Source organism: Bos grunniens, chromosome X (assembly GCF_055505025.1).
Source record: "Bos grunniens cultivar Pamir isolate PY7600 chromosome X, Bosgru_T2T1.0, whole genome shotgun sequence".
In the NCBI taxonomy this organism is placed as follows: Eukaryota; Metazoa; Chordata; class Mammalia; order Artiodactyla; family Bovidae; genus Bos; species Bos grunniens.
Window position 1 is genome coordinate 34,312,479 of NC_141194.1, and position 27,928 is coordinate 34,340,406.

At 39.4% G+C, this 27,928-nt stretch overlaps 1 protein-coding gene across 17 annotated transcripts in view; it reads left to right on the forward strand.

The window, feature by feature from the left end:
- Positions 1 to 339: 339 nt before the first annotated feature.
- LOC147340106 (uncharacterized) overlaps positions 340 to 27,928 on the forward strand; it is a 281,692-nt gene continuing 254,103 nt past the window's right edge. For 5 of the 17 annotated variants that reach the window (XM_086387618.1, XM_086387617.1, XM_086387616.1 and 2 more), the window contains exon 1: positions 686 to 859. In XM_086387618.1, coding sequence (XP_086243744.1) covers positions 763 to 859 — 97 coding nt within the window. In that variant the 5' untranslated portion in view covers positions 686 to 762. Of the gene's footprint in view, positions 860 to 2,446; positions 2,620 to 27,928 lie in introns of all 17 variants that reach the window. The other 12 variants (XR_015158908.1, XR_015158912.1, XR_015158915.1 and 9 more) reach the window with 11 other exon arrangements.

The following is a 27,928-nucleotide window of genomic DNA, read 5'->3' on the forward strand; positions in this document are numbered from 1 at the left end:
TTGTGAAACGTAATGCAATTATAGAAAAATCCATAAAACACAAACACATAGTTTAATAGAAAATTGAAAAGTGAATACTTGTGTAATCATCCTATTTCCCTACCAATCAAAACCACCAAGAGTCAAGCTGATTGTGTAGTGTAAGCACCTGACAATGAACTTTCTTGATTGTAATGTATATATGTGCCTGACATTAAGCTTTTGATTGTCGAGGCATCTGCTTCAGAGACATCCATGTTGAATAAACACACAGTTATGTGAAGAGGCAGGCCCGCCCCAGCCAGGAAGTGCCTCTTTTTAGAAAGCTCTGGTTAACCATTTGACTGACCGTTTGTTTGTACCCTCCTGCGCTTTAACTCTGGAGAAGGCAATGGCAACCCACTCGAATACTCTTGCCTGGAAAATCCCATGGACGGACGAGCCTGGTAGGCTGCAGTCCATGGGGTCGCGAAGAGTCGGAAACGACTCAGCGACTTCACTTTCACTTTTCACTTTCACGCATTGGAGAAGGAAATGGCAACCCACTCCAGTGTTCTTGCCTTGAGAATCCCAGGGATGGGGGAGCCTGGTGGGCTGCTGTCTATGGGGTCGCACAGAGTCGGACACGACTGAAGTGACTTAGCAGCAGCAGCAGCAGCGCTTTAACTCCCACTCTGACGTTTTATATTTACCAATTAAGAGCTAACCTGTGAAACCCTAAGTACGCCACACCAGATCCCAATAAAATGGAACCCAAGACTGCAAGTGCTCGTTTGCTTGCGCATGCTCTGTGTCTTTCACGGCGCGCACATGCTCTTTCTGCATCTCTACCCGCGGTTTCAATGTGTGGCCCAGGCGTGCAGCGTATTCTCCAGCACTTGTGAGTAAATAAGCTTAGTTTTTTTTTCAAATTTCCCCTATAGCTGTTGCCGAGTTGCATCTTGCAGTCATAATAAAGACCACAAGTGTCAGCGCAGCCAGGACACTGGCCCTCATTGGCGAAACCCCTGTGGGGCTCTCACAAATAGTATGGGCCCCTCACAAATAGTATGGGCCCAGATGAGCGCCCCAGGCATTTCTAGCTGATATAATTGCTATGGACAGGCTGAGACTGACATGAAAACATCGTGTCTATTATGCTTGTTACTTGCTGCCCTTTTGTTACTGTAACATTTAAGTTACAGTGACAACTTTATGGTCAACGTTTGTAAATATTCTTCATGTTAATGAAAACTGTTTTGTACTGTAGTTGGGTGATTTATGTATGAACACACACATAACCATCAGGCTGTGTTTGTTAATAGTGTTTAGATCTTCCATATTCCAATTGATTTTTTTGTGTGATTGTTACCGAAAGAGGAGTATGCTAAAAACCTCCTATGAGGTTTCTCCCTTTCTTATTATAATTGTGTATATTTTGGCTGTGTGTGTTTTGAGCTTATGCTGTTTTTTAAAATATATATATAATTTATATATATATATGATTTTTGTTTATTTATTTTTGGTTGTGCTGGGTCTTCTTTGCTGTGTGGGCTTTTCTCTAGCTGTAGCCAGCAGGGGCTACTCTGGTTGCGGCTTCTCACTGCGGTGGCTTCTCTTGCTGTGGAGCACTGGCTCTAGGGCACATGAGCTCAGTAGGTGTGCCTCGTGGGCTCTAGAGATTCAAGGTGCAAGGGCTTACTTAGTTGCTCCCAGACCTGTGGGATCTCCCTGGATCAGGGACCTGTGTACCCTGCACTGGCAGGGGATTCTTTATCATACACACAGGCGGATTCTTTATCACTGAGCCACTAGGGAAGTCCCCTGCTGTTTTATCTTACTGATGAAAGGAGTCATTGTGCTTTTTAAAGTTTTCATTTATTTATTTAATTTATTTGACTGCACTGGGTCTTAGTTGAGCCACGCAGGATCTTCTATCTTTTGTGACATGTGGGATCTTTTGTTGCGCCATGTGAACTCTAAGTTGCAGCATCTAGTTCCCTGATCAGGGATTGAACCCTGAGCGCCTTGCATTGGGAGCACAAAGTCTTAGCCAGTGAACCACCAGGGAAGTCCCTCCTTCAGCTTTTTTGAATTCTCTATCTCTTGTAATGCTTTTTGGCCTTAGTAGATCTATGGTAGGGCTTCCCTGGTGGCTAGTGGTAAAGAACCCGCTGCCAGGACATGTTTCCTACAGGAGATATGGTTTCAATTCCTGGGTAGGGAAGATCCCCTGGAGAAGGAAACGGGCAACCCATTCCAGTGGTCTTGCCTGGGAAATCCCATGGACAGAGAAGCCTGGTGGGCTACAGTCCATGAGGTCACAAAGTTAGACATGACTTGGCGACTAGACAACAACAAATCTGTGGTATATGTAATTGATTTTGTTTTTTTCTCTTAACACCAAGATAACTTTCCTGCACCCTCTGGATAAAAGTTAGTTCTGCTTTTCTCTAGTACTAAGGATGTAGCCCTTTTTTGATCACAGACTCTCCTCCTTGGTACACTGCCGGGAGCCGGTGAGGCATTCTACTCGGCTGGGCATATGCAAAGGCGGGATCGAGCCTCAGTACACCTTGAGTCTTGGCTTCTCTGTTTCCGTCCGCCTTCCCTGTTTCCATCATTCCTACTCAAGCCCAAGAATCTAACTCCCAAAATAAGGTAAGCACAAAGCCTCTCATGATTGAGGGGAAGGGAGGTGAGACCAATTGTCTTATTCTCTGCTAAGCTTCTCACTTTATAGTACAACCTTGGCCCTGGAGTTTTCCATGGTCTTACCTGCTCCTTGGTATATTTTAAGTGATGTCTCATAAATTTTATCAAGTGTTTTAAATTACTTTTAGCAATAGAGTTCATCTAAATAATTTATCCCACCTTAACTAGAAATTAAAATTCAACAAACGTAGCATTTTGGCACAGAACAAAAAAATTAACTCCATTTCCAATGAATTTTAGAATTCTAACAGTATTCTTGAGGTCCAAAGTTTTTGAGTGTAAGAGTTGAGCTGCTTGAGAAAAGAAAATGTTTATTGACTTCCAAAAGCTCTGTTTGAACACCTGAGAGGTAGGACCCAAAGTACCAAATAACACTTTTGCAGAGAACCCATAACTATGAAAGCATTGGTCTTTTCTACCCTAGAAGTGCAGCTCAGTGCGAGGGAAGGGAGAACTGGGAGAGGAGAGAAAGGCATTGGTACATGTTTTGGAGAAAGGGATGGATGCTGCTAGATGGAGCCAATGTATGATGAAATAAGATCAGACATGACTTATTGACCACTTCTCATTTGGAATTCCAAGAGTGCAACATGCCAGCATCTACAGCCTCATAGTAGAAATGGCCACAGGAAAGGTGTGATTGTAAAGCAATTCTGACTGTCCCAAGTCGCTTACATCCCCAAATTTCCTGCAGTATAGTTGGCTCTCTGGGAATGAGACAGATTTTCCTAGCATCTCTGAAAGGAGACAATTTGAGGAAGTCTCAGTTGATTTGAGGAGAAGGCAATGGCACCCCGCTCCAGTACTCTTGCCTGGAAAATACCATAGGTGGAGCAGCCTGGTAGGCTACAGTCCATGGGGTCGCTAAGAGTCGGACACAACTGAGTGACTTCACTTTCACTTTTCACTTTCATGCATTGAAGAAGGAAATGGCAAGCCACTCCAGTGTTCTTGCCTGGAGAATCTCAGGGATGGGGGAGCCTGGTGGGCTGCCGTCTATGGCGTTGCACAGAGTCGGACACGACTGAAGCGACTTAGCAGCAGCAGCAGCAGCAGCAGCAGTGGATTTGAAGGGACTCAGTGTTTACATAAGGAGGATGACATAGATCTGGCATCAGAGAGCCATCAACAAGATAGGATTGGGGCATCTCAGCAGAGGCCAGAGAGCGGAAGCTGGCTGTGGACCAAACACAAACTGTAATGTGGCAATATATTAATAAAATACTCCACCAACCACAGTACATGTTGTTATTGTTCAGTCGCTCAGTCATGTCCAACTCTTTGCAATCCCATGGCCTGCAGTGTGCCAGGCTTCCCTGTCCTTCACCATCTCCTGGAGCTTGCTCAAACTCATGTCCATTGAGTCGGTGATGCCATCCAACCATCTTGTCCTCTGTCATCACCTTATGTAGCCTAGAGGAAAACAAATGGTGAAGATGAAAATCCAGAATTTATTTCCTGAATAATACTGACAAAAATCCACAAATTGCTGAATTCACTATAAATGTTCAATTTATGTATCATTTGCTCTGCAAATTGGAAAATAGTAAAATTTGTATTTAACTGGGAGCATAAGTTGTGTCTGTGCACACCAAATGTTATGATGGTGTTAATTGAGGTAATATAAGTGGGGATTTGTCTGAGATTCCAAAGATTTTTCATTATTATAGAAACGATATTTACATAACATAAAATTAATCATGTTAAAGTGAACGATTTTATGATTTTAAGTGATATTTAATACGTTCATAAAGTTGTGCAACCACCATCTCCATTTATTTCCAAAACATTTTAATCATCCCCAAAGGAAACTGTAGCCATTCAGCAGTTGCTTACCATTCCTGTATTTTGCCAGCCCCTGGCAAACACCAATGAGCTCTTTTTCTCTATGAATATACCTATTCTGAATTTTTCATGTAAATAAAATCATACAATATGTGACCTTTTGTGTCTGACTTCTTTAATTTAGCATAATTGTAATGCTTTTGAGGTTCATCTGTGTTAATAGCATGTATCAGTACTTCATTCCTTTTTATGGCTGAATAATATTCCATTGTATGTATATGTATTAATGCATTTATCCCTTGATATACATTTGGGCTGTTTCTGCATATAGTTATTGTGAAGAGAGCTGTTATGGACATGTAAATGTATGCATATGTTTGAGTATTTACTCTGAATTCTCTTGGTTATATACATATTTAGGAGTAGAATTGTTGAGTGTGTGGAGGTTCTATGTTTTACTTTTTTTGAAGACCTGTTTTCCATAATGGCTGAATCATTTTACATTCTAACTAGCAATGCACAGTGATTCCAGTGTCTCTTCATACTAGCCAATGCTTGTTATTTTCTGTTTTATTGATTACAGCCATCCTAGTGGATGTGAAGTTGCACCTCATTATTGTTTGATTTGCACTTCTGTAATGACTAAAATGGAGAAGGCAATGGCACCCCACTCCAGTACTCTTGCCTGGAAAATACCATGGACGGAGGAGCCTGGTAGGCTGCAGTCCATGGGGTCGCTAAGAGTCGGACACAACTGAGCGACTTCACTTTCACTTTTCATTTTCATGCATTGGAGAAGGAAATGGCAGCCCACTCCAGTGTTCTTGCCTGGAGAATCCCAGGGGCGGGAGAGCCTGGTGAGGCTGACGTCTATGGGGTCCCACAGAGTTGGACACGACTGAAGTGACTTAGCAGCAGCAATGACTAAAAATGTTGAGCATCTTTTCATGTGCTCACCCATTTGTATATCATCTCTGGAGAAATATCTATTCAAATCTTTCAGCTGTTTTTAAAATTAGATTGTTTGACTTTTTGTTGTTGTAAGGATTCTTTATATATTTTGAATGCTAAATTTTTATCAGATAAATAATTTGCAAATATTCTCTTCCATTCTTTAGATTGTATTTTCACTTCCTTGATAAGTAAGTTTTTAATTTTGATGAAGTCAAGTTTATCTATTTTGTTGGTCATACATTTGATATCTTATCCAAGAATACATCGGTAAACCCAAGACATGAAATTTATTCCTGTATTTCCTTGTACTGACTTTATAATTTTATCTTTTTCATTTAATCCTTTGTTTTGAGTTAAGTTTTGTATATGAGATGAAGTCAGGGTCCAATTTCACTTTCATATATGATATTCAATTATCCCAGCACCATTTGTTGAAAGAATAATCTTTCTGCTTTGGACAGTGTTATAAAATGAATTGTATTCCTCCACAATTCATGTATTTAAGCCCTAACTCCCACTGTGATTATATTTGGAGATAGACCTTTAAAGAGAGGTGAGGTTAAATGAAGTCATAAATGTGAAACCCTAATCCAATATGTCTGGTATCTTTATAAAAGGAAAAAAAGGACACCAGGAATACATGTACACAAAGAAAAAACTATGCGAGGGCACAGCAAGAAGACAGCCATCTGTAAGCCAAGGAAAGTGACCTCAGGAAACGCCAGTCCTGATGGCACATTGATCTTTGGACAAATGGTCTGTTTTTTTAAACCACGTAGTCTGTGATATTTTGTTATGCAGCCCTAGCAGACTAAGGCAGGTAGTCTTGGCATCATTATAACAAATCAATTGACTTTAGACATCTAGTTTTTTTCTGGACTCTCAATTCTGTTCCTTTGGTCTTTATGCCAGTAGCACACTGTTAGAATTACTGTAGTTTTTCACCTAGTTTTGAAATCAGGAAGTTTGAATCCTCTATTTTTTTTTTTTCAAAATTGTTTTGGCTGTTTGGAGCCCCATGTAATTGCATATGAGTTTGAGGTTTGACTTTTCCATTTCTGCAAACAAACAAACAAGCAAAAAGGAATGTTTCCTTTAAGGACATTGAATTTCTAGATTACTTTTGGCATTAAGTCTTCCAAATCCTGAACATATAATATCTTCATTTTCTTTAGATCTTCAATAATTTCTTCAGCTTTGATTCATGAATTGATCCATTTGTTACAATATAAAATCCTTTCATCCCCTGTAATAGTTTTTTTTAAGCAATTTAGGTCTATTTTGTCTAATATTAGTATAGCCACTCCACTCACTTTTGGTTATTATTCATATGTAACATCTTATTCCATCCTTTCAATTTCAAGCTATGTGTCTTTGGATCCAAAGTGAGTCTCTTATAGAGAATATATATTAATAGTTGGAGTATGGGATTTAGAAAAGTCTATTGTGCAAATCTCCTTATTGCTTGTGGGTTTTAACCCACATACATGTAATTTTTGATGAGGAAGGATATACTTGTGCCATTTTGCTACTACTTTTTGGATTTTTTATTGCCTTTTCCCCTCATTTTCTTCATCTATACTTTCCTTTATGTTTAAGTTTTGAAGGGCACCACTTTGGTTCTTCTCTCATTTCCTTTTGTGTATATTTATAAAATATTTTCTTATTGTTACCATAGGAGTTGCAATGAACATAGCAGATTTATAACAATCTAGTTAAAATAAATACCAACCTAGCTTCAATAGCATGCATAAACTCTGGTCCTTTATATAGCTCAGTTGGTAAAGAATCTGCTTGCAATGGAGGAGACCCCGGTTTGATTCTTGGGTCAGGAAAATCTGCTGGAGAAAGGATAGGCTACCCACTCTAGTATTATTGGGCTTCCCTTATGGCTCAGCTGGTAAAGAATCTGCCTGCAATGCAAGAGACCTGGATTTGATCCCTGGGTTGGGAAGATCCCCTGGAGAAGGGAAAAGCTGCCCACTCCAGTATTCTGGCCTGGAGAATCTCATGGACTGTATAGTCCATGGGGGTCTCAAAGAGTCAGATATGACTGAGTGACTTTCATTCATTTGTATAGTTCCTTCCACTTTTGTTATCATTGTCAAATATTACATCTTTATGCATTGTGTGCACATTAATATAGATGTATAATTACTGTTTTATACATTTGTATTTAAAGTTATGCAAGAAATAAAAAGGAGTTATAAACAAAAAGTTATACTGTATGAGCTGTTTTGTATAAAATCATCATTAATGGGAATACTAAATTCTGGACAGAAGCTTAAAATATTCATCAAAGAGTAGAAATATTTAATAATAAATAATTTTCTTTAATCAAGAAAGCAAAGTCATCTTAGGTATAGTCACTAACCACAAAAGGGCTAATACACCTTTATCTTTTTGCCTGAATTAAATTAGTTTAGAGCTTCCATTTCAGCTCTATTGTAAAAATGTATTCTTTCAGTTCAGTCACTCAGTCGTGTCCAATTCTTTGCGACCCATGAACCCGCAGCACGCCAGGCCTCCCTGTCCATCACCAACTCCCAGAGTCCACCCAAACCCATGTCCATCGAGTTGGTGATGCCATCCAACCATCTCATCCTCTGTTGTCCCCTTCTCCTCCTGCCCTCAATCTTTCCCAGCATCAACATCAATCTTTCAGCTTCAACATCAGTCCTTCCAATGAACACCCAGGACTGATCTCCTTTAGGATGGACTTGTTGGATCTCCTTGCAGTCCAAAGGACTCTCAAGAGTCTTCTCCAACACCACAGTTCAAAAACATCCATTCTTCTACACTCAGCTTTCTTTATAGTCAAACTCTCACATCCATACATGACCACTGGAAAAACCATAGCCTTGACAAGACGGACCTTTGTTGGCAAAGTAACATCTCTGCTTTTGAATATGCTGTCTAGGTTGGTCATAACTTTCCTTCCAAGGAGTAAGCATCTTTTAATTTCATGGCTGCAATCACCATCAGCAATAATTTTGGAGCCCAGAAAAATAAAGTCAGACACTGTTTCCACTGTTTCCCCATCTGTTTCCCATGAAGTGATGGGACCAGATACCATGATCTTCGTTTTCTGAATGTTGAGCTTTAAGCCAACATTTTCACTCTCCTCTTTCACTTTCATTAAGAGGTTCTTTAGTTCTTCTTCACTTTCTGCCATAAGGGTGGTGTCATCTGCATATCTGCGGTTGTTGATATTTCTCCCGGCAATCTTGATTCCAGCTTGTGCTTCTTCCAGCCCAGCGTTTCTCATGATGTACTCTGCATGTAAGTTAAATAAGTAGGGTGACAATATACAGCCCTGATGTACTCCTTTTCCTATTTGGAACCAATCTGTTGTCCCATGTCCAGTTCTAACTGTTGTTTCCTGACCTGCATACAGGTTTCTCAAGAGGCAGGTCAGGTGGTCTGGTATTCCCATCTCTTTCAGAATTTTCCACAGTTTATTGTGATCCACACAGTCAAAGGCTTTGGCATAGTCAATAAAGCAGAAATAGATGTTTTTCTGGAACTCTCCTGCTTTTTTGATGACCCATCGGATGTTGGCAATTTGATCTCTGGTTCCTCTGCCTTTTCTAAAACCAGCTTGAACATCAGGAAGTTCACAGTTCACATATTGCTGAAGCCTGGCTTGGAGAATTCTAAGCGTTATTTTAGTAGCGTGTGAGATGAGTGCAATTGTGTAGTAGTTTGAACATTCTTTGGCATTGCCTTTCTTTGGGATTGGAATGAAAACTGACCTTTTCCAGTCCTGTGGCCACTGCTTTTTTCCCAATTTGCTGGTATATTGAGTGTAGCACTTTCACAGCATCATCTTTTAGGATTTGAAATAGCTCAACTGGAATTCCATCACCTCCACTAGCATTGTTCGTAGTGATGCTTTCTAAGGCCCACTTGACTTCACATTCCAGGATGTCTGGCTCCACACCATCGTGATTATCTTGGTCATGAAGATCTTTTTTGTACAGTTCTTCCATGTATTCTTGCCACCTCTTCTTAATATCTTCTGCTTCTGTTAGGTCCCTACCATTTCTGTCCTTTATTGAGCTCATCTTTGTATAAAATGTTCCCTTGTTATCTCTAAGTTTCTTGAAGAGATCTCTAGTCTTTCCCATTCTGTTGTTTTCCTCTATTTCTTTGCATCGATCGCTAAGGAAGGCTTTCTTATCCCTCCTTACTATTCTTTGGAACTCTGCATTTGAATGAGTGTATTTTTACTTTTCTCCTTTGCTTTTTGCTTCCCTTCTTTTCACAGCTGTTTGTAAGGTCTCCCCAGACAGAAATTTTGCTTTTTTGCATTTCTTTTCCATGGGGATGGTCTTGATCCCTGTCTCCTGTACAATGTCACAAACCTCAGTCCATAGTTCATCAGGCACTCTGTCTATCAGATCTAGTCCCTTAAATCTATTTCTCACTTCCACTGTATAGTCATAAGGGATTTGATTTAGGTCATACCTGAATGGTCTAGTGGTTTTCTCCACTTTCTTCAATTTCAGTCTGAATTTGGCAATAAGGAGTTCATAAGGTGAACCACAGTCAGCTCCCTGTCTTGTTTTTGCTGAGTGTATAGAGCTTCCCCATCTTTGGCTGCAGAGAATATAATCTATCTGATTTCGGTGTCAACCATCTGGTGATGTCCATGTGTAGAGTCTTCTGTTGTGTTGTTGGAAGAGGATGTTTGCTATGACCAGTTCATTCTCTTGGCAGAACTCTACTAGCCTTTGCCCTGCTTCATTCTCTACTCCATGGACAAATTTACCCATTACTCCAGGTGTTTCTTGACTTCCTACTTTTGCATTCCAGTCCCCTATAATGAAAAGCACATCTTTTTGGGGTGTTAGTTCTAGAAGGTCTTGTAGGTCTTCATAGAACTGTTCAACTTCAGCTTCTTCAACGTTACTGGTCGGGGCATAGACTTGGATTACCGTGATATTGACTGGTTTGCCTTGGAAACAAACAGAAATCATTCTGTCGTTTTTGAGATTGCATCCAAGTACTACATTTCAGACTCTTTTGTTGCCTATGATGGCTACTCCATTTCTTCTAAGGGATTCCTGCCCACAGTAGTAGATACAATGGTCATCTGAGTTAAATTCACCCATTCCAGTCCATATTAGTTTGCTGATTCCTAGAATTTCGATGTTCACTCTTGTCATCTCCTGTTTGGCCACTTCCAATTTGCCTTGATTCATGGACCCAGCATTCCAGGTTCCTATGCAATATTGGTCTTTACAGCAGTGGACCTTGCCTCTATCACCTGTCACATCCACAAGTGGGTGTTGTTTTAGCTTTGGCTCCGTCCCTTCATCTTTCTGGATGGGCACCTACCGACCTGGGGAGTTCATCTTTCAGTGTCCTATCTTTTTGCCTTTTCATACTGTTCACAGGGTTCTCAAGGCAAGAATACTGGAGTGGTTTGCTATTCCCTTCTCCGGTGGACCACATTCTGTCAGGTAAATTCTGGGTTGAAACTCAACTTCTTTTAGGGTAACACTCTCCTAGTTCAGGAAATTCTTGTTTCTCCTTTCCTTTTATTTTCCTTAGAGGTCATCTGTGTTCCAAGAGGCTTTATAAATAGGCTCGCTTTTAGGGGATACATGTCATTTATTATATGTAACTTAACACTGGAACCAACTAAACACTGACTTTGACTGAAGTGAATAATCTTAAGTGGTATTACTAGTTGACATCTATCCACTGCCTCTGTGACTCAGACGTCCATGCCCCTCTGCTCTGTGTTGCTCAGTTTATTACAGATCAGTATGTGTGTTTATTTTTTCTTCATTTTGGGGTCTAACCAAGTTGCCACTCTGAAACGTGTAAACCACTTTTGGATTCTCCCCAGCCACCACACTGAGAACATACAATCATAACTACTCTAAGCTGAAGTGCCAAAGTAGCCATGGGACTTTTCCAGGGACCTTTCTCTAATGCCTCTTAGGTTTGGATCCCACTAATCCTAAACCCTAGGAAACAGCCTGGGGACATTTAATCCACATTTTAACTTCCTTAATCATATCTATCATGTTAAGAAAGCTGAGCGCTGAAGAATTGATGCTTTTGAACTATGGTGTTGGAGAAGACTCTTGAGAGTCCCTTGGACTGCAAGGAGATCCAACCAGTCCATTCTGAAGGAGATCAGCCCTAGGATTTCTTTGGAAGGAATGATGCTAAAGCTGAAACTCCAGTACTTTGGCCACCTCATGCGAAGAGTTGACTCATTGGAAAAGACTCTGATGCTGGGAGGGAGTGGGGGCAGGAGGAGAAGAGGACAACAGAGGATGAGATGGCTGGATGGCATCACTGACTCGATGGACATGAGTCTGAGTGAACTCCGGGAGTTGGTGATGGACAGGGAGGCCTGGCGTGCTGCGATTCATGGGGTAGCAAAGAGTTGGACACGACTGAGCGATTGAACTGAACTGAACTGAACTAATCATGTCTTTCAATTATTTCTTTTTCTTTTCCTAAAGAAAAGAAAAAATTTAACTTCCACCTTTTAACTTCCTTATGTCTATCAATTATTTCTTTTTCTTTTCTCACATCCTTCTACAATCCTTTGAGTAGAATACATACAGCATAAACTCTAGGTCTGCTTCCTTCAAGGCTGAGTTTACTAGAGTGCCAGGTTTTCATAAATAGTGTATTCTGCCAGTTTAAAATATCTACTCAGAAACTCGGTTTCTTTATTCTCAGCTGGATTAGCCTTACTCTGCCTCTTATAATTATTAATACCAGTGACTCAATGCTTGAGGGATCTCAGATTATCAAGAAAATGTGAGAAAGAAAAGCCTTGATTATTATCAAAATATTTCTACTGCCACACCTGTAAACAAAAATTTGTGGCTAATTAGATGACTGGAAATGGGATAACATTTTATTAGGATATCTGTATTAGTCTGTCTCCTTTGATAAGACTGAAGTTTTGATATGTTAAATGGCTTGCCTGAGAACCCGGTGACAATAGCAACTCCAGGTATAGAAAAACACAATATTTTTCTATTGCTGGAAGCTCTAAAACTGGAGCATGAGAAATGGAAAGGGGCTTTCAGCTAGCTCAACACCAGTGATTCACAAACATGCATTAGAATTGATCACAGAGCTTTTGAAAAATATTTCTGACTCTCCCACAGCAAGCATGCAGATTCATCATGTCAGGGGTACGTCCCATTACCTTGTATTTAAAAAATAATCCCCTCAGATAATTTCTGTGCTTTATAAAATAAAAATTCAAGAGCATGTGTAATACACTTCCAGTGTGCCTCAAATGTTACCTTTCCTGGGCATCCTTCTAGCAGTTCTTTTGTGGAATCTTCCAGCTCCCAAAGACCAAATGGGAGGAAGCTAAGGCTGGAATTGGGTCTAATGTAGGCACAGCTTGAGTCAGTGGTTTTAACACTGTTGTGTGCTTCAGGATCATCTAAGATGCTTGTTAAAAATGCACTTAGCAGGTGCCACTTCCAAGTTGCCTGAATCGCTTTATGGACACTTGATAATGGGTAACTAATAAATGGATATATCCTCAAATTCAAAGCTGACTTCTGGTATAACCTGAAAGTGAAGCTTTGGGGCTCTTCCGCCATTACCCACGTCAGAACTTTGGCTGCCCTGTTGTGTATCTACCCCAAACAACTTAATAGCTGTGCTTATTTACGCAAACATTTGACTCTAATAGTTGAACCTTCCTTCCGTTGAAGGCAGCAAACCGTCTGTTTCCTGGTCTTGGCTTTGGAACACAATCTGGCGGTGAGTAGAAAGTGAGCATTACTTGTCTGTTGGATTTGGCAGGATGGCATGTACAAAACATTCCCCAAAGTATTTCTGAGCCTGCTCCTGGAAACATAAACTGTCTTCCAACCCTGTAAAATGAACTGTGATGTTTGCTCAGTGGAGAGTTTGAGATCACTGAATTTGCTGATTGATAAATGCCTGTTTGGACAATGGAGAATGCCCTCCAAGCATAATCTGTCTCCCGGTAATTCTCAGAAAACACAGATGGCAAGAAAGTTTGGACCTCAAAAGCCCTGGCTCTAAAACAGGGGTTTGTATAGAGTTTAATTACTTTGTAGGTAAATAAAACAGTGAACAGATGTGTATCACCAGGTCCAGTAGTAGGGTGAACCATGGTATCAGCCCAAACCCTATCTTCTTGGCTCCTTGTTTGGATCCCTCTGAACACAGAGACAGGAGGCCAAAAATCTGTGTGGTGAGTTCCATAGCCTGTACTGCCAGATGAGGCAAGTGAGAACCATTAGGAGAAATGTCCAAGTTAAGATAATTATCGGGGGAAACGTCCTAAAGCCCAGCAGTCTGTGTCTCTGTGTATATATTATGTGTATATTGTGTGTGTGTGTGTGTGTGTGTAGGAGTCTTTAAGGACTATTTTTATATAAGTTTGGAAGTAAGAATGTTTTTAAGTAAAATTTATTTTGGAATAATTTTAGATTTTTTTTTACAAAGTAGTTATGTATCCCCATCACCTAGATTCCCCTATTATTAACATCTGAAAAACCATGATACACTTCCCAAAACTAAAAAACCAACATTGGCGCATTACTAATAACTAAATTATGGACTTCATTTGGATTTCATTAGACTATGACTAATGGATTTTTGTTTTGTTTTGTTTTGTCTGTTCCAGAATCTAATCCAGAGTACTGAATTACATTTGTCATGTCTCCTTGGTCTTCTCTGGACTGTGATAATTTCTCAGACTTTCCTTTTTTTCTATAACCTTGACAGTTTTTTGGAGTACTGGTCAGGTATCTTGTTGAATGTCCCTCCATTTGAGTTTTTCTGATGTTTTCTCATGATTAGACTAGGCTAAGGGGTTTTGTAAAGAATACCACATAGGTAAAATGTCATTCTAATGACATTATATGAATTTGTGCATACTGTCAACATGACTTAGTGCTGGTGGTTTTAACCTTGATTACTGGACTCAGTTTGCTATGCTAGGTTTTTCCATTATTCATGTTGATATATGGCAAAACCAATACAATATTGTAAAGTTAAAAAATTTTAAAAAAAGTTGAAAAAAAAAATGTGAGATACATTACCATAAAAAAAAAAACAAAACATTGCTCTGTCTTCCATCCATATGCTTCCCTTTGAAATCAAGTCCTAAATCCAGCCTACACTCAAGGGAAGTGGGGAGAATGCAGATGCACTTTCTGGGTCATATTGACATAAATTACTTGGAATTATTCTGTAAGGAAAATTTGTCTTTCTTTATTTAATTAATTAATTATATCAGTATAGATTCTGGTACACTTAATATATATATATTTCTTATATATATAATATATAGCTTTTTTGACTTAATTTTTGGATTTCTTTCATTAATGTTTTCCAGTTTTTCACATATAGATTCTGCACATATTTTATTAGATTTGTACCCAAGTACTTCATTTTGGGGGTGCAATTATAAATGGAAGTACCAGTTTTTAATTTCAAATTATAGTTATTTTTTCTCATATTTAGAAATGCAGTTTACTTATGTCTATTGACATTGTATTATGTGACCTTGCTAAACTTATTAGTTCTAGTTTTGTAGTCAATTCTTTGGGATTTTCTACGTAGGCGGTCATGTTATCTGAGAATAAAGATTTATTTCTTCCTTCCCAATTTGTACACCTGGTATTTCTTTTTCTTGCTTTACTAATCTGCATGCATGCTAGGTCACTTCAGTCATGTCCAACCCTTTGTGACCCTATAGACTGTAGCCCACCAGGCTTCTCTGTCCAAGGGATTCTCCAGGCAAGAATACTGGAGTGGGTTGCCATTTCCTTCTCCCCAGCGTCTTCCCTGCTCAGGGATCAAACCTGCGTCTCTTAGGTCTCCTGCATTGGCAGGCAGGTTCTTTACCACTAACACCACCTGGGACGCCCTTACTAATCTAAATAGTAGTTTTAATAAAATATTGAATAGCCGTGGTCAGAGATGGCATCCTTGCCTTATTTTAAGGTGAAGGCATTCAATCTGATGCCTTCTAGTATAATGTTAGCTGTAGGGTTTTTTATGGATACCTTCAATTAGAATAAGGAAACTCCCCTCTGTTACTAGTTTTTGAGTGTTCTTATCATGTATGAGTGTGGAATTTTGTCAAATGATTTTCTGCACTTATTTTAAAATTTAGTGTTTTAATACACTGAATTATATTAATTTTTTATATGTTGAATTGACCTTGAGTTCTTGTGGTAAATCCCATCTTGTTGGTGTTCAGTCGCTAAGCCGTGTCTGACTCTCTGTGACCTCATGAACTCTATCTAGCACACCAGTCTTCCCTGTCCTTCACTATCTCCCTGAGTTTGCTCAAATTCATGTCCATTGAGTCAGTGATGTTGTCCAACCATCTTCTCCTCTATCACCCCCTTCTCTTGTCCTTAATCTTTCCCAGCATCTGGGTCTTTTCCAGTGAGTTGGCTTTTCCCATCAGTTGGCCAAAGTATTGGAGCTTCAACTTCATCATCAATCCTTCCAATGAATATTCAGTGTTGATTTCCTTAGTTGTGATTTATTTTAATTTTGTTATGTTGCTGAATTCAATTTGTTGATATTTTCTAATGGATTTTTACATCTGTATTAATTAGAGATATTAGTGTATAGCCATATTGAGTTTTGATGTCTTTGGTTTGGGTATGAAGGTACTGATGGATTTATAAAATGAATTAGGAAGTGTTCTCTTGTTTCTTCAAAGAGGTTGTGTGGAAGTAATTCTCTTAAACTTTTGGTGATGATTCTATAGTGAAACCACTTGGACTGTAGGGTTCTTTGGGGAGAGTGGGGGGAAGGGGAGGGGAAATTTTAACTACACATTCGATTTCTTTAATAGATTTGGAATTATTCAGGTTATCCATTTCTCCTTGAGTGATTTTTGGTAGTGAATGTTTTTCAGAGAATTGGTGTATTTCATCTAGAATTGATCTATTTCATCTAAGTTACTGACTTTAAGGGCATAGAGTTGTTAATACTTTAATGCCAGTGGAATCAGTAGTGTTGTCTGGTTTTTCATTCCTGATGTCATTGATTAATATCTTATCTTTTTTATTGTTGGTTATTCTGACTGAATGGCTATTAATTTTGTTGATCTCTTCAAAGAACCAGCTTTTGTTGTCATTGATTTTTCTCTATTTTCTATTGATTTCTGCTCTAATTGTGTAATTTTCATTTCTCTTACTACTTTAGATTTGCTTAACTCTTCTTTTGCTGCTTGCCTAAGGTAGAGCTTGCATTCTGTATTGTAATGAACCCTCTGATGCCAGCTAAAAGTTTAGAATGGCTGGATTATGTGATCAAATCTCTGTTTTCCTGCTGGGCTATTCTCTGAAGAGTAATCTTCCTCACAAATTTTATTCTACACCAGTGTTTTTTAAGTAATCTTAGATGAGAGGACCTCCTACTTGTATAGGATACCCGTTTGCAGTCAATCTCATATGCACAGGATAGCCCAATGAAAAATTAACCCATTACTGAATTACTTAGTTAAATGTTTTACAGACTCTGGTTTTCTAAAAAAAAAATCATCTGGATGCTTTCTTCTTCCTTAATTCTGCCCCTTTATTCCTCTACTTTTGAGATCTCTTTCCCTTTCCCTTTTTTTTTTTTTTTTTTGGTCCCCATCCATAGTCCTCATTCTTTGCTCCCTTACCATTGATACCTCATGCTTGTAACAGAAGAGGATCTCAGTGCCCATTTCTTCCATCCCCCAAGTCAGGCCATGAGTCTTGTAAAGGATATGACCTTAGACAGCTGCTGAATTTCCGTGATACTCTCCTTGGCATTGTTGATCCTGGCTGTGTGGAAACAAGGGTTTCACACTTCTCTTAGTGTCTGTGACTCCTTCAGTGGAGGATGTGATTTGTTTAACCACTCCCTTTTTGATGGACTTCTAGATTCTCTATTCTCTTTTTTTTTTTACCACTACAAATAATGTAGCAGTGACCATCTAGTAATTATATTTGTGTGTGTGTGTGTGTGTATATATATATATATATATGTATTTTTAGAAGGATAGTTGCTGGGCCAAGCATATGTGTGTTTAACATTGGTGATAGATATTGCAAATATTGCCTTTTAAAAAATTTCCAATACTCTGACAAGAGTATGTGGGAGTGCCCTTTTACTTACAGCTTCAGCAATAATTGGTGACAACAAGCTATTACATTGTTGTAAATCTTACAGGTGAATAAAACTCTTGTTTAATTTTGAATTTCCCTGATAATTAGTGAGGTTGAATATATTTAATATAGCAATCTATCATTTATATTTGCTTTTTTGTGAATTTCATGTCTATAGTCTTTGCCCTTTTTCTGTTGAATTGTTAGGCTTTTCCATTTGAGTATTCACATATCAACTCATTCTGGCTATCCATTCCTATCTGCTGAATATGACAAAAATGATGTTTTACAGCCTTTTATCTTCAAACTTTATGAATTATGTTAGAATACAAAACTCTCTTTTGCTAAGTCTTGTTCTGTCAATCTTTTTCTGTATGGCTTTTAGATATTATGTTTTGCTTAAAAATAAATATGTGCTTAATACATATATTTGCATAATGCCATGATAAAGAAAATATAAGGTTACACATCAATTTGCTAATGGTGGTTACATCTAAGGAGAGAAATATAGGGGGAACCATAAAGTGAAACTTTTAAGCTTCTTTTGTGTTTGAATGTGATGCAATGTGTAGATATATTTTATAAATTACTGTATCTATGGATTAGTCATAAAACAAAAACCTTTAAAAGCCAGCTGAAAAAAAATGATTTTTCCTTTTCCGTTTTCTTTATTCCCACTGTAATTATTTTTTCTTCATGACTCTATTGAAATTGATCTTGCCAATATTAATGATTTTGTAATTCTTAATGCAGTAGGCACAATTGTCATATTCCTTACCTTATTCTCCATTTGACACCAGAATTTATTCCCTTCTTGAATGTTATTGGCCTTGATTTCTTGGGGTACCATTTTATTCCAGTTCTTTTCCAGCTACTCTGACCACTCTTGATTTTTTTCACTGTTTATATCTGAAGAGTTGATTTCCCTCAGAATTTCTTGGATAACCCTGTATTAATTGTTATTCCACAAACTCTCACTAAATGACTGTCTGCTGCTAAGTTGCTTCAGTTGTGTCCGACTCTGTGTGACCCCATAGATAGCAGCCCACCAGGCTCCCCCATCCCTGGGATTCTCCAGGCAAGAACACTGGAGTGGGTTGCCATTTCCTTCTCCAATGCATGAAAGTGAAAAGTGAAAGGGAAGTCACTCAGTCGTGTCCAACTCCCAGCGACCCCATGGACTGCAGCCTACCAGGTTCTTCTGTCCGTGGGATTTTCCAGGCAAGAGTACTGGAGTGGGGTGCCATTGCCTTCTCCAAATGACTGTCTACAGTAATGTTATTAATACCCTTTTTTAGCTGGGTCAGTCTTAAATCTAAATCTCTGTCACAGATATGGCTCCTGGATCCTTGATATCTGTATATCCCACTGCCAATCATATAGGCCTCACCCCTAGATATTCTACAAGTTCGTTGAACTCAACATGACCAAACCTGAGTTTTATTAGTTCCACCATAAATCCATTATAGAACAATATACCTTGAGGATATCATCATCCAAGGAAGCTTGACTTCATTCTGTTCACCCCTTCTATTTTATATCAAGTTCTAAATTCATTTATCTTCCTTTACATCCCTCACATCCATACTGTTCCCCTATTCATGCTGATCATTCCCTAATGCAAGCCCTGATCATTTCTCCCTTGGTCTCTTTACTTTCTAACTCCATCCACATTATTTCACTTCAGTTCTTCACCATACTACTTCATCCTCCATAATATCTTGCTAAAATAAAAATCTAATAATATTACTTCCTTGCTTAATATTTTCATCTACTTATCACTGCTTGCAAGAAAACTCAAGCTTTCAGGATGGCATCAGTTCAGTTCAGTTCAGTCACTCAGTCATGTCCAGCTGTTTTTGCAACCCAATGGACTGTAGCACACCAGGCCTCCCTGTCCATCACCAACTCCCAGAGTTTACCCAAACCCATGTCTACTGAGTCGGTGATGCCATCCAACCATCTCATCCTCTGTCGTTCCCTTTTCCTCCTGCCTTCAGTCGTTCCTAGCATCAGGGTCTTTTGAAATGAGTCAGTTCTTCGCATCAGGTGGCCAAAGTATTGGAGTTTCAGCTTCAGCATCAGTCCTTCCAATGAATATTCGGAACTGATTTCCTTTAGGATGGATTGGTTGGATCTCCTTGCAGTCCAAGGGACTCTCAAGAGTCTTCTCCAACACCACAGTTCAAAAGCACCAATTCTTCAGTGCTTAACTTTCTTTATAGTCCAACTCTCCCTTCCATACATGACTACTGGAAAAACCATAACTTTGACTAGACGGACCTTTGTTGGCAAAGTAATGTCTCTGCTTTTTAATAGAATGACATAATAAGCCTTTAATGAATAGACTTTTACCTCATTTCTTACAATATCCTTTCAAATCCAAGAATCTACCATCTACTGACTTTCTTAAAGTCTCCATGTTCTTCTCTTCCATATTTTGAACATTTTCTTTCTCTGAGGATCGCCATTCCTTAGTTCTTCCATGAGTGAGGTCTTAACCCTCTTCCTGATGCAAATCAATAATTCTCTTATCTATGGTGTTTATAGCCTACTGCCTCCAAACCTCAGACACAGTCAACTTCTCTTCTTTCTAAGCAATGACTATACTTAAAACACATCACTTTATTGTAATGATTTTACCAGTTATGCTATACTCTGAAAATTTGAGTGGAAGTATGTTATCACAATTATCACGTTATTCTGAGCAGAAAGCATGCCAGTTGGCATATAGTGCTTAATATGATTGCTGAACAAATGAAGAGATTGAACATATTTTGTTTGTGTTTCAGTGGATGTGTTGAGTGAAGCAGAAAATAATGTAAGAATTATATGTGTTCTTATGAGCTGAATTGTGTCCTGCTGAAATTCTTGTGTCGAACCCCTAACCCCCAGGCCCTTTAATGAGGTGACCAAGTTGAAACAAAGCCCTAAAGGGGAGTACTAATTCAGTCTGGCTGATGTTCTTATAAGAATAGGAAATTTAACACAAACACTGGGGATGCAAACACCCAGAGGAGTAATCACATGAACACAAAGCCAGAAGGTGGCCATTTGCAAGCCAAGGAGATGGGTCTCAGAAGAAACCAAATCTGTTGACACCTTGATCTTGAACTTCTAGCCTCCAGAGTATGAGAAAATAAACTTTTGTTGTTTAAGCCACCCAATGTATGATATTTTGTTATGGCAATCTCAGCAGACTAATAATAATAATATTTACACATTTTTAACCCCTTGTTTTTGCTTACTTGTGACAATTTTGGTTACAAATTGTCACATACTTGGTGGTTTAAAACAATAGAAATTTATTTTCTCACAGTTCTGGAGGCCAAAAGTCTAAAATCAAGTAAGCCTGGGCCAAAGTCAAGGTATCCACAGAGCCATGATCTTTCCAAAGAGTCTAGAGGAAAAAATGTTGTTTATTCCAGCTTCTAATGTTGGAACTCTTCAGTCAATACTCCAATCTCTGCCTCTGTCTTCATATAGCCTACTACTGTGCATGAAATCCCCCTCTGTCTTTCTCTGTAAGGACATTAGGCCTGCCTAGATAATCCAGGATAATATGCCCTTCTCAAGATTCTAAATTTAATCACATCTGTAAAATCCATTTTGTCATATGAAGTAACGTGTACAGGTTTCAGGATGTCATCCTAATATTTTGTGCTTAGTCACTCAGTCATGCCCAACTCTTTTCGACCCTGGGGACTGTAGCCCACCAGGCTCCTCTGTCCATGAGGATTCTCCAGGCAAGAATACTAGAGTGGGTTGCCATGCCCTACTCCAGGGGATCTTCCCAACCCAGGGGTCGAATCCAGGCCTCCCACATTTGAGGCAGATTCTTTGCCATCTGAGCCACAGGTTTGGAGGACCTTTATTCAGCCATATACATTTGTCTTATCTCTCCTTTTGTTTCTTCCTCCCTCCATTATTTTTATTAATTCCTTCCCTTCCCTTCCATTTGTGTGTTCCCTTTCCTCCTTTTCTTTTTTTTTTCCCTCCTTTTCTTTTTGAACTTCCTTACCAATCTCCTTCTCTTCTGCCTTCTCTCCCTTCTTCTGAAAGTGACAAGGCAAAAGAAACTGGAAGGGGATAAATGATATTTTTTACATTCTCCCATTAGGGTAATGACAGAGTTGTAACAAGGAGGCCTCCCAAGCTTGGTATCTTTTTCACCGCATTACATGCACTCTCTCCAGTTAAGATTTATGTAAAATCAAAGAGAGCCAAGCTGTCACCCTGATACAAATGAAGCTACTCATTACTCTATATGCATTGCTCTGAAACTATTACATCTTAAGAAATTAGTGGCATCTCACAGTCTACTGTATCTGAAGCATAGGAAAAGCTTGACAATGATGGTCATTAAAAGGACTTATAGGAGTGATAAGAAACAGGTTTTCTTAATAAATGTATATCAAAAAGTATGGTATGTGTGGATGATCAACATAATGAGTGCTTTCCAAAACTGGCTTCTCTGAATTTCAGTTACTAACTTAGTGTTTGTCACATTTCAACTGTATCCTCACAACACCCAAATCAAAATGAAAACATTAAAAAATTGTCAGTTCATATGTTTGACAATACAATACCATAAATATGCATATACTTTCCCCCCAGCTGAGTCAATCTGCTATTTTGATATAATGTAGACATGTCCATTGGAGAAGGCAATGGCACTGCACTCCAGTACTCTTGCCTGGAAAATCCCATGGGCAGAGGAGCCTGGAAGGCTGCTGTCCATGGGGTTGCGAAGAGTCAGACACGACTGAGTGACTTCACTTTATTTTTCACTTTCATGCATTGGAGAAGGAAATGGCAACCCACTCCAGTGTTCTTACCTAGAGAATCCCAGGGATGGGGGAGCCTGGTGGGCTTCCATCTACGGAGTCGCACAGAGTCGAAGATGACTGAAGTGACTTAGCAGCAGCAGACATGTCCATCGGAGAAGGCAATGGCAACCCACTCCAGTACTCTTGCCTGGAAAATCCCATGGATGGAGGAGCCTGGTAGGCTGCAGTCCATGGGGTCGTGAAGAGCTGGACACAACTGAACGACTTCACTTTATTTTTCACTTTCGTGCATTGGAGAAGGAAATGGCAACCCACTTCAGTGTTCTTGCCTGGAGAATCCCAGGGACGGGGGAGCCTGGTGGGCTGCCGTCTATGGGGTCGCACAGAGTCGAACACGACTAAAGCAACTTAGCAGCAGCAGCAGACATGTCCATAGTTAAAGTTTTTTTGTGTGTGTTGCCAAGTGACATCTTGAGAGGCAGAAGACTTGAATACCCTTACGTTCTGACAGCCTCTCTGTAACTTGGAGACGAGTTGCTTAGCCACAGGCCTACCCACTAATATTAAGACTAAAATTAGATGTCCTTATAATATTTCACAGGGTATTATGAGGGGAAGTTAAACAGCACTCAGCAAATAGGACAAAATTTATATGAACTACTGAAAAACATGCATTCATTTAATTTTTTTGAGAAGTGCGTTATATCTGCTAAGATAGTGGGAAACAATGTAAGCAGTTAACCAACTTGATCTTCCCTCATGCATATTCTTGCTTTTCTTCTAAATCAATAAGGTCTGCCTCTGTTCAGAAACACTGAATAATCACATCTCAAGTTCTACTTAAATTTTACTGTACTGTTGATTTTTTTGTTTGTTTGTTTGTTTTATTTTATTTTATTTTTTTTTACTTTCATTATTTCTTCTTTCCACCTGTCTTTTTTTTAAATTTTATTTTATTTTTAAACTTTATATAATTGTATTAGTTTTGCCAAATATCAAAATGAATCCGCCACAGGTATACATGTGTTCCCCATCCTGAACCCTCCTCCCTCCTCCCTCCCCATACCATCCCTCTGGGTCGTCCCAGTGCACTAGCCCCAAGCATCCAGTATCGTGTATCAAACCTGGACTGGCAACTCGTTTCTTACATGATATTTTACATGTTTCAATGTCATTCTCCCAAATCTTCCCTCCCTCTCCCTCTCCCACAGTGTCCATAAGACTGTTCTATACATCAGTGTCTCTTTTGCTGTCTCGTACACCGGGTTATTGTTACCATCTTTCTAAATTCCATATATATGCGTTAGTATACTGTATTTATGTTTTTCCTTCTGGCTTATTTCACTCTGTATAATAGGCTCCAGTTTCATCCACCTCATTAGAACTGATTCAAATGTATTCTTTTTAATGGCTGAGTAATACTCCATTGTGTATATGTACCATAGCTTTCTTATCCATTCATCTGCTGATGGACATCTGTTGATTTTTATTTAAAAACTATTTATATTATCTATATAAATTTACTTGGTTATATAGGGTGGGCTTATTAGAAATGGTGCTTTGGGGAACATGTTTAAATTTTTTGTTTACATTTTAATAATGATTTTTACTTTATGCAATTGAATTTATAAGATTGAGAGAGGACAGGCTGCAGGCAAGGAGGGTAATTGGAGAGCTACTAGCTTGCGCTTAAGTTCTTTTTGAGTGGTAATAAAAAAAATGGTAAATTATAAATAAGAAACGTAGTGCTAATTTTTAAAATTCTGACCCAGAATTGCCTATTACACTTTTCATGATCCTGATAACATATGCCTAATATGTTGAATACATTCTGAGTCTGGGAATTTCAGATGGAGTATTTGAAACAAAAGTTAGATCTAATGAAAATAGCTGGCCAATGCCCATCAATCTCCATTTTATAGGAAGTACTGAAACTCCAACAACAAAAAGAGGTAGCAAAATGAATGATAAAGAAAAAGGAGGTAGTTGAAGAGAATTTGTCAATATAATCTACTGTAGAAATTGCTTTCATGATCTGCAATAATTAGAGAACATAACAAAATTGAGCCTTGAGTCTGGTAAGAGAGGAAAGTCCTCAAGTCATGGAGAACCACTTGGAAGTTAAATGAGCTGTGAGGAGGTGGATGAACCACTTGCAGTGTTTCCCTGGGTTTTGTCAGGTCCAACATGAAGTTATCCTGGGAGGAGCTAATGTGTTAGAGCTCTCTACATCTTATTGGCTTTGGAAAAGTATCCCTAAGCATGCACAGAAGTCTTCAGTGACCAAACAGACATAGGGCTTGTTAATAATGCTTTAATCAAGGCTTTTCTAATGGAATCAAGGATTAAAATAGGAGACAGAACTATGATCTCATGCAGAAACTACTTAGAAATCCATTACTTTTGGATATTATACCTACCAGATTTAAATCTCCTTGAAGTTAAACAGTTCTCCTTCCCCATAGTCTAGGAACTTCTGAAAATGATATTTTGTGTGTATTGTCATATTGTGTTATTTAATGATTTATTGTTTGTGACTTAATTTCCCATGATATTAAGCAATACTATTCACATTATCTCAGTTACTTATATCATCTTCTGCTTGTTGTTTTGCTTTTTTTGTTTGTTTTTTGGCTTTTATCTAATCCTGCTGGGCTCTAGTCCATAGGGTCGCAAAGAGTCAGATGCTTCTGAGCATGCACACATGCACATATTCTAATACTAAATACATTGAAACAGTTTGTTAAACTGGACATGGGCCATTGACTTTGATTGCTTTCTGCCAACCTGTTCTCACCATTGACTAGAAGGTACTTGTAGGACACTTTGTTAAAGTCTCTCTTTCAGTTATCTTTTTTGCTAAATTGAGGTAGTTGTTGTTTACTTGCTAAGTCATGTCTGACTCTTTTGCGACCACATGGACTAAAACCTGCTAGGCTCTTTTGTCCATAGGATTTCCCAGGCAAGAATAGTGGAGTGGCTTGTCATTTCCTCCTCCAAGGAATCTTCCAGACCCAGAGGTTGAACCTGTATCTCCTGCATTGGCAGGTGGATTCTTTACCACTGAGTCACCAGGAAAGCTGCAAATTTAGGGATGGAACTACTATTTGAGGGCTTCCCTGATAGCTCAGTTGGTAAAAGAATTTGGCTGCAATGCAGGAGACCCTGGTTCGATTCCTGGGTCGGGAAGATCCACTAGAGAAGGGATAGGCTACCTACTTCAATATTCTTGGGCTTCCCTTGTGGCTCAGCTGGTAAAGAATCTGGCTGAAATGTGGGAGACCTGGGTTTGATCCCTGGGTTGGGAAGATCCCCTGGAGAAGGGAAAGGTTACCCACTCCAGTATTCTGGCCTGGAGAATTCCATGGACTATATATAGTCCGTGGGTTTGCAAAGAGTCAGACGAGACTGAGCGGCATTCACTTTCACTGCTACTTGGAATACTTATTGTTAGGGTTGTGAAAATTTCATTATATACCTTTTATTGGGCTCATAGAAAGAATTCAAAAAAGATTATCTATAATAATAGTCAGAATATAACACTTATTTCTCTTCTCCCAATGACTTGATTCTAATCATTAAACAGGCAGTGTCCACATCATGACGTGTTTCCTGTCTGGATTTATCTGCTTGCCTGTTGCCTCTTCTGCCTCTTTGAAGCCTATCTCAAAGACTTCCCTTATCTTTTATGAAAATTTGCTGAAAGAGTAAAGAATGTAGGTCTGATCTTCCTTCATAAAAGTAAAATATCTCATTTTCATTTAGAAGTAATTGTTTTGCTCTGATTTTTAGTGTATTTAGCATATCACTTTACCATGACCATTCATTCAAGAAAGAGGAGGTAGGGGGTAATATTCTATGCTACTTTTCATTTTATTTTACTTTTTACATTTTTATTTTGGAGGTTCTACTCCATGCCAGACACTGTTTTAGGAGAAGATTAAAACAAGGCAAAACAAAAGAAAAAAAGCAAAGAGAGTCTCTAGTTTTATCTTAAAGATCTTAGGGACTATACTAGAAATTCAACTTGAACAAGTTTAGGCACAAAATGGAACGTGATCCACTCTAACAACCAAGGGAAGGGAAAGTGGTGCAGCCAGGCCTCTGAGACAGGGGGCATCACGGTGTTCTCTCTGCCATGCTCTGCTTCTCCGTGGTGGTCTCCTTTATCTTATGTAATCCATCTTACACAAGTTCTTCAGCCCAACTCTCATAGCTCTTGTCCTCACAGCTTCACCATCAGAGAGGGGCCAAGCAGAGCCCACATCCCAGAGAAGCTGGGGACTCTGACTCCTTGGCACAGAGTCTGCCCCTGTCATTGTGTCGAATGACTGGCAGCCTCTACCAGGATCCTTTGTTGTAGTAGAAGAGGGAAAATGGTGGTATTATAAGATTAGAGGTGCTGCTTCCACATCGTGGCTGGTGGGGGGGTGGGGTTGGTGGAGTGGGGACTGCTGGGGAAAATGAACAATATATATTTATATTGTTCACCATCTTCCAGGGCTTGAGATGGCAGTGGCACCCCACTCCAGTACTCTTGCCTGGAGAATCCCATGGACAGAGGGGCCTGGTGGGCTGCAGTCCATGGGGTCGCTAGGAGTCGGACACGACTGAGCGACTTCACTTTCACTTTTCACTTTCATGCATTGGAGAAGGAAATGGCAACCCACTCCAGTGTTCTTACCTGGAGAATCCCAGGGACGGGGGAGCCTGATGGGCTGCCGTCTATGGGGTCGCACAGAGTCGGACATGACTGACGCGATTTAGCAGCAGCAGCAGCAGCAGCAGCTTTAGTGTCCCCCTGCCCAAGTTTATGTTCTGATTTTCCAGTTTTTAGTCCACACGATGATGGAGAAGTGATGTGTCTTCCCTAAGCCTCAGTCTTCTGATACGAAAAATGGGATATATAATATCAAGTGACTCATGCATGTTGCCTTGTTGTTGTTCAGTCACTCAGGTGTGTCCAGCTCTTTGCAACCCCATGGACTGCAACCCCATGGACTGCAGCACACCAGGCTTCCCTGTCCTTCACCATCTCCCAGGGCTTGCTCAAGCTCATGTCCATTGAGTCAGTGATGCCATCCAACCATTTCATCCTCTGTCGTCCCCTTCTCCTCCTGCCTTCAATCTTTCCCAGCATCAGGGTCTTTTCTAGTGAGTCAGCTCTTTGCATCAGGTGGCCAAGGTACTGGAGCTTCAGCTTCAGCATCAGTCCTTCCAATGAATATTCAGGATTGGTTTCTTTTAGGATTGACTGGTTTGATCCTCTTGCAGTCCAAGGGACTCTGAAGAGTCTTCTCCAACACCACAGTTCAAAAGAATCAATTCTTCGGCACTCAGCTTTCTTTATCGTCCAACTCTCACATCCATACATGACTACAGGAAAAACCATGGCTTTGACTAGACAGACCTTTGTCGACAAAGGGATGTCTCTGTTTTTTAATACACTGTATAGGTTTGTCATTGCTTCTTGGAAGAAAAGCTATGACAAACCTAGACAGCTATGAAAAACCTAGACAGTGTTTTTAAAAGCAGAGACATCACTTTGCTGACAATGGTCCTAGAGGATGATAGTTGGATGGCATCACCGAC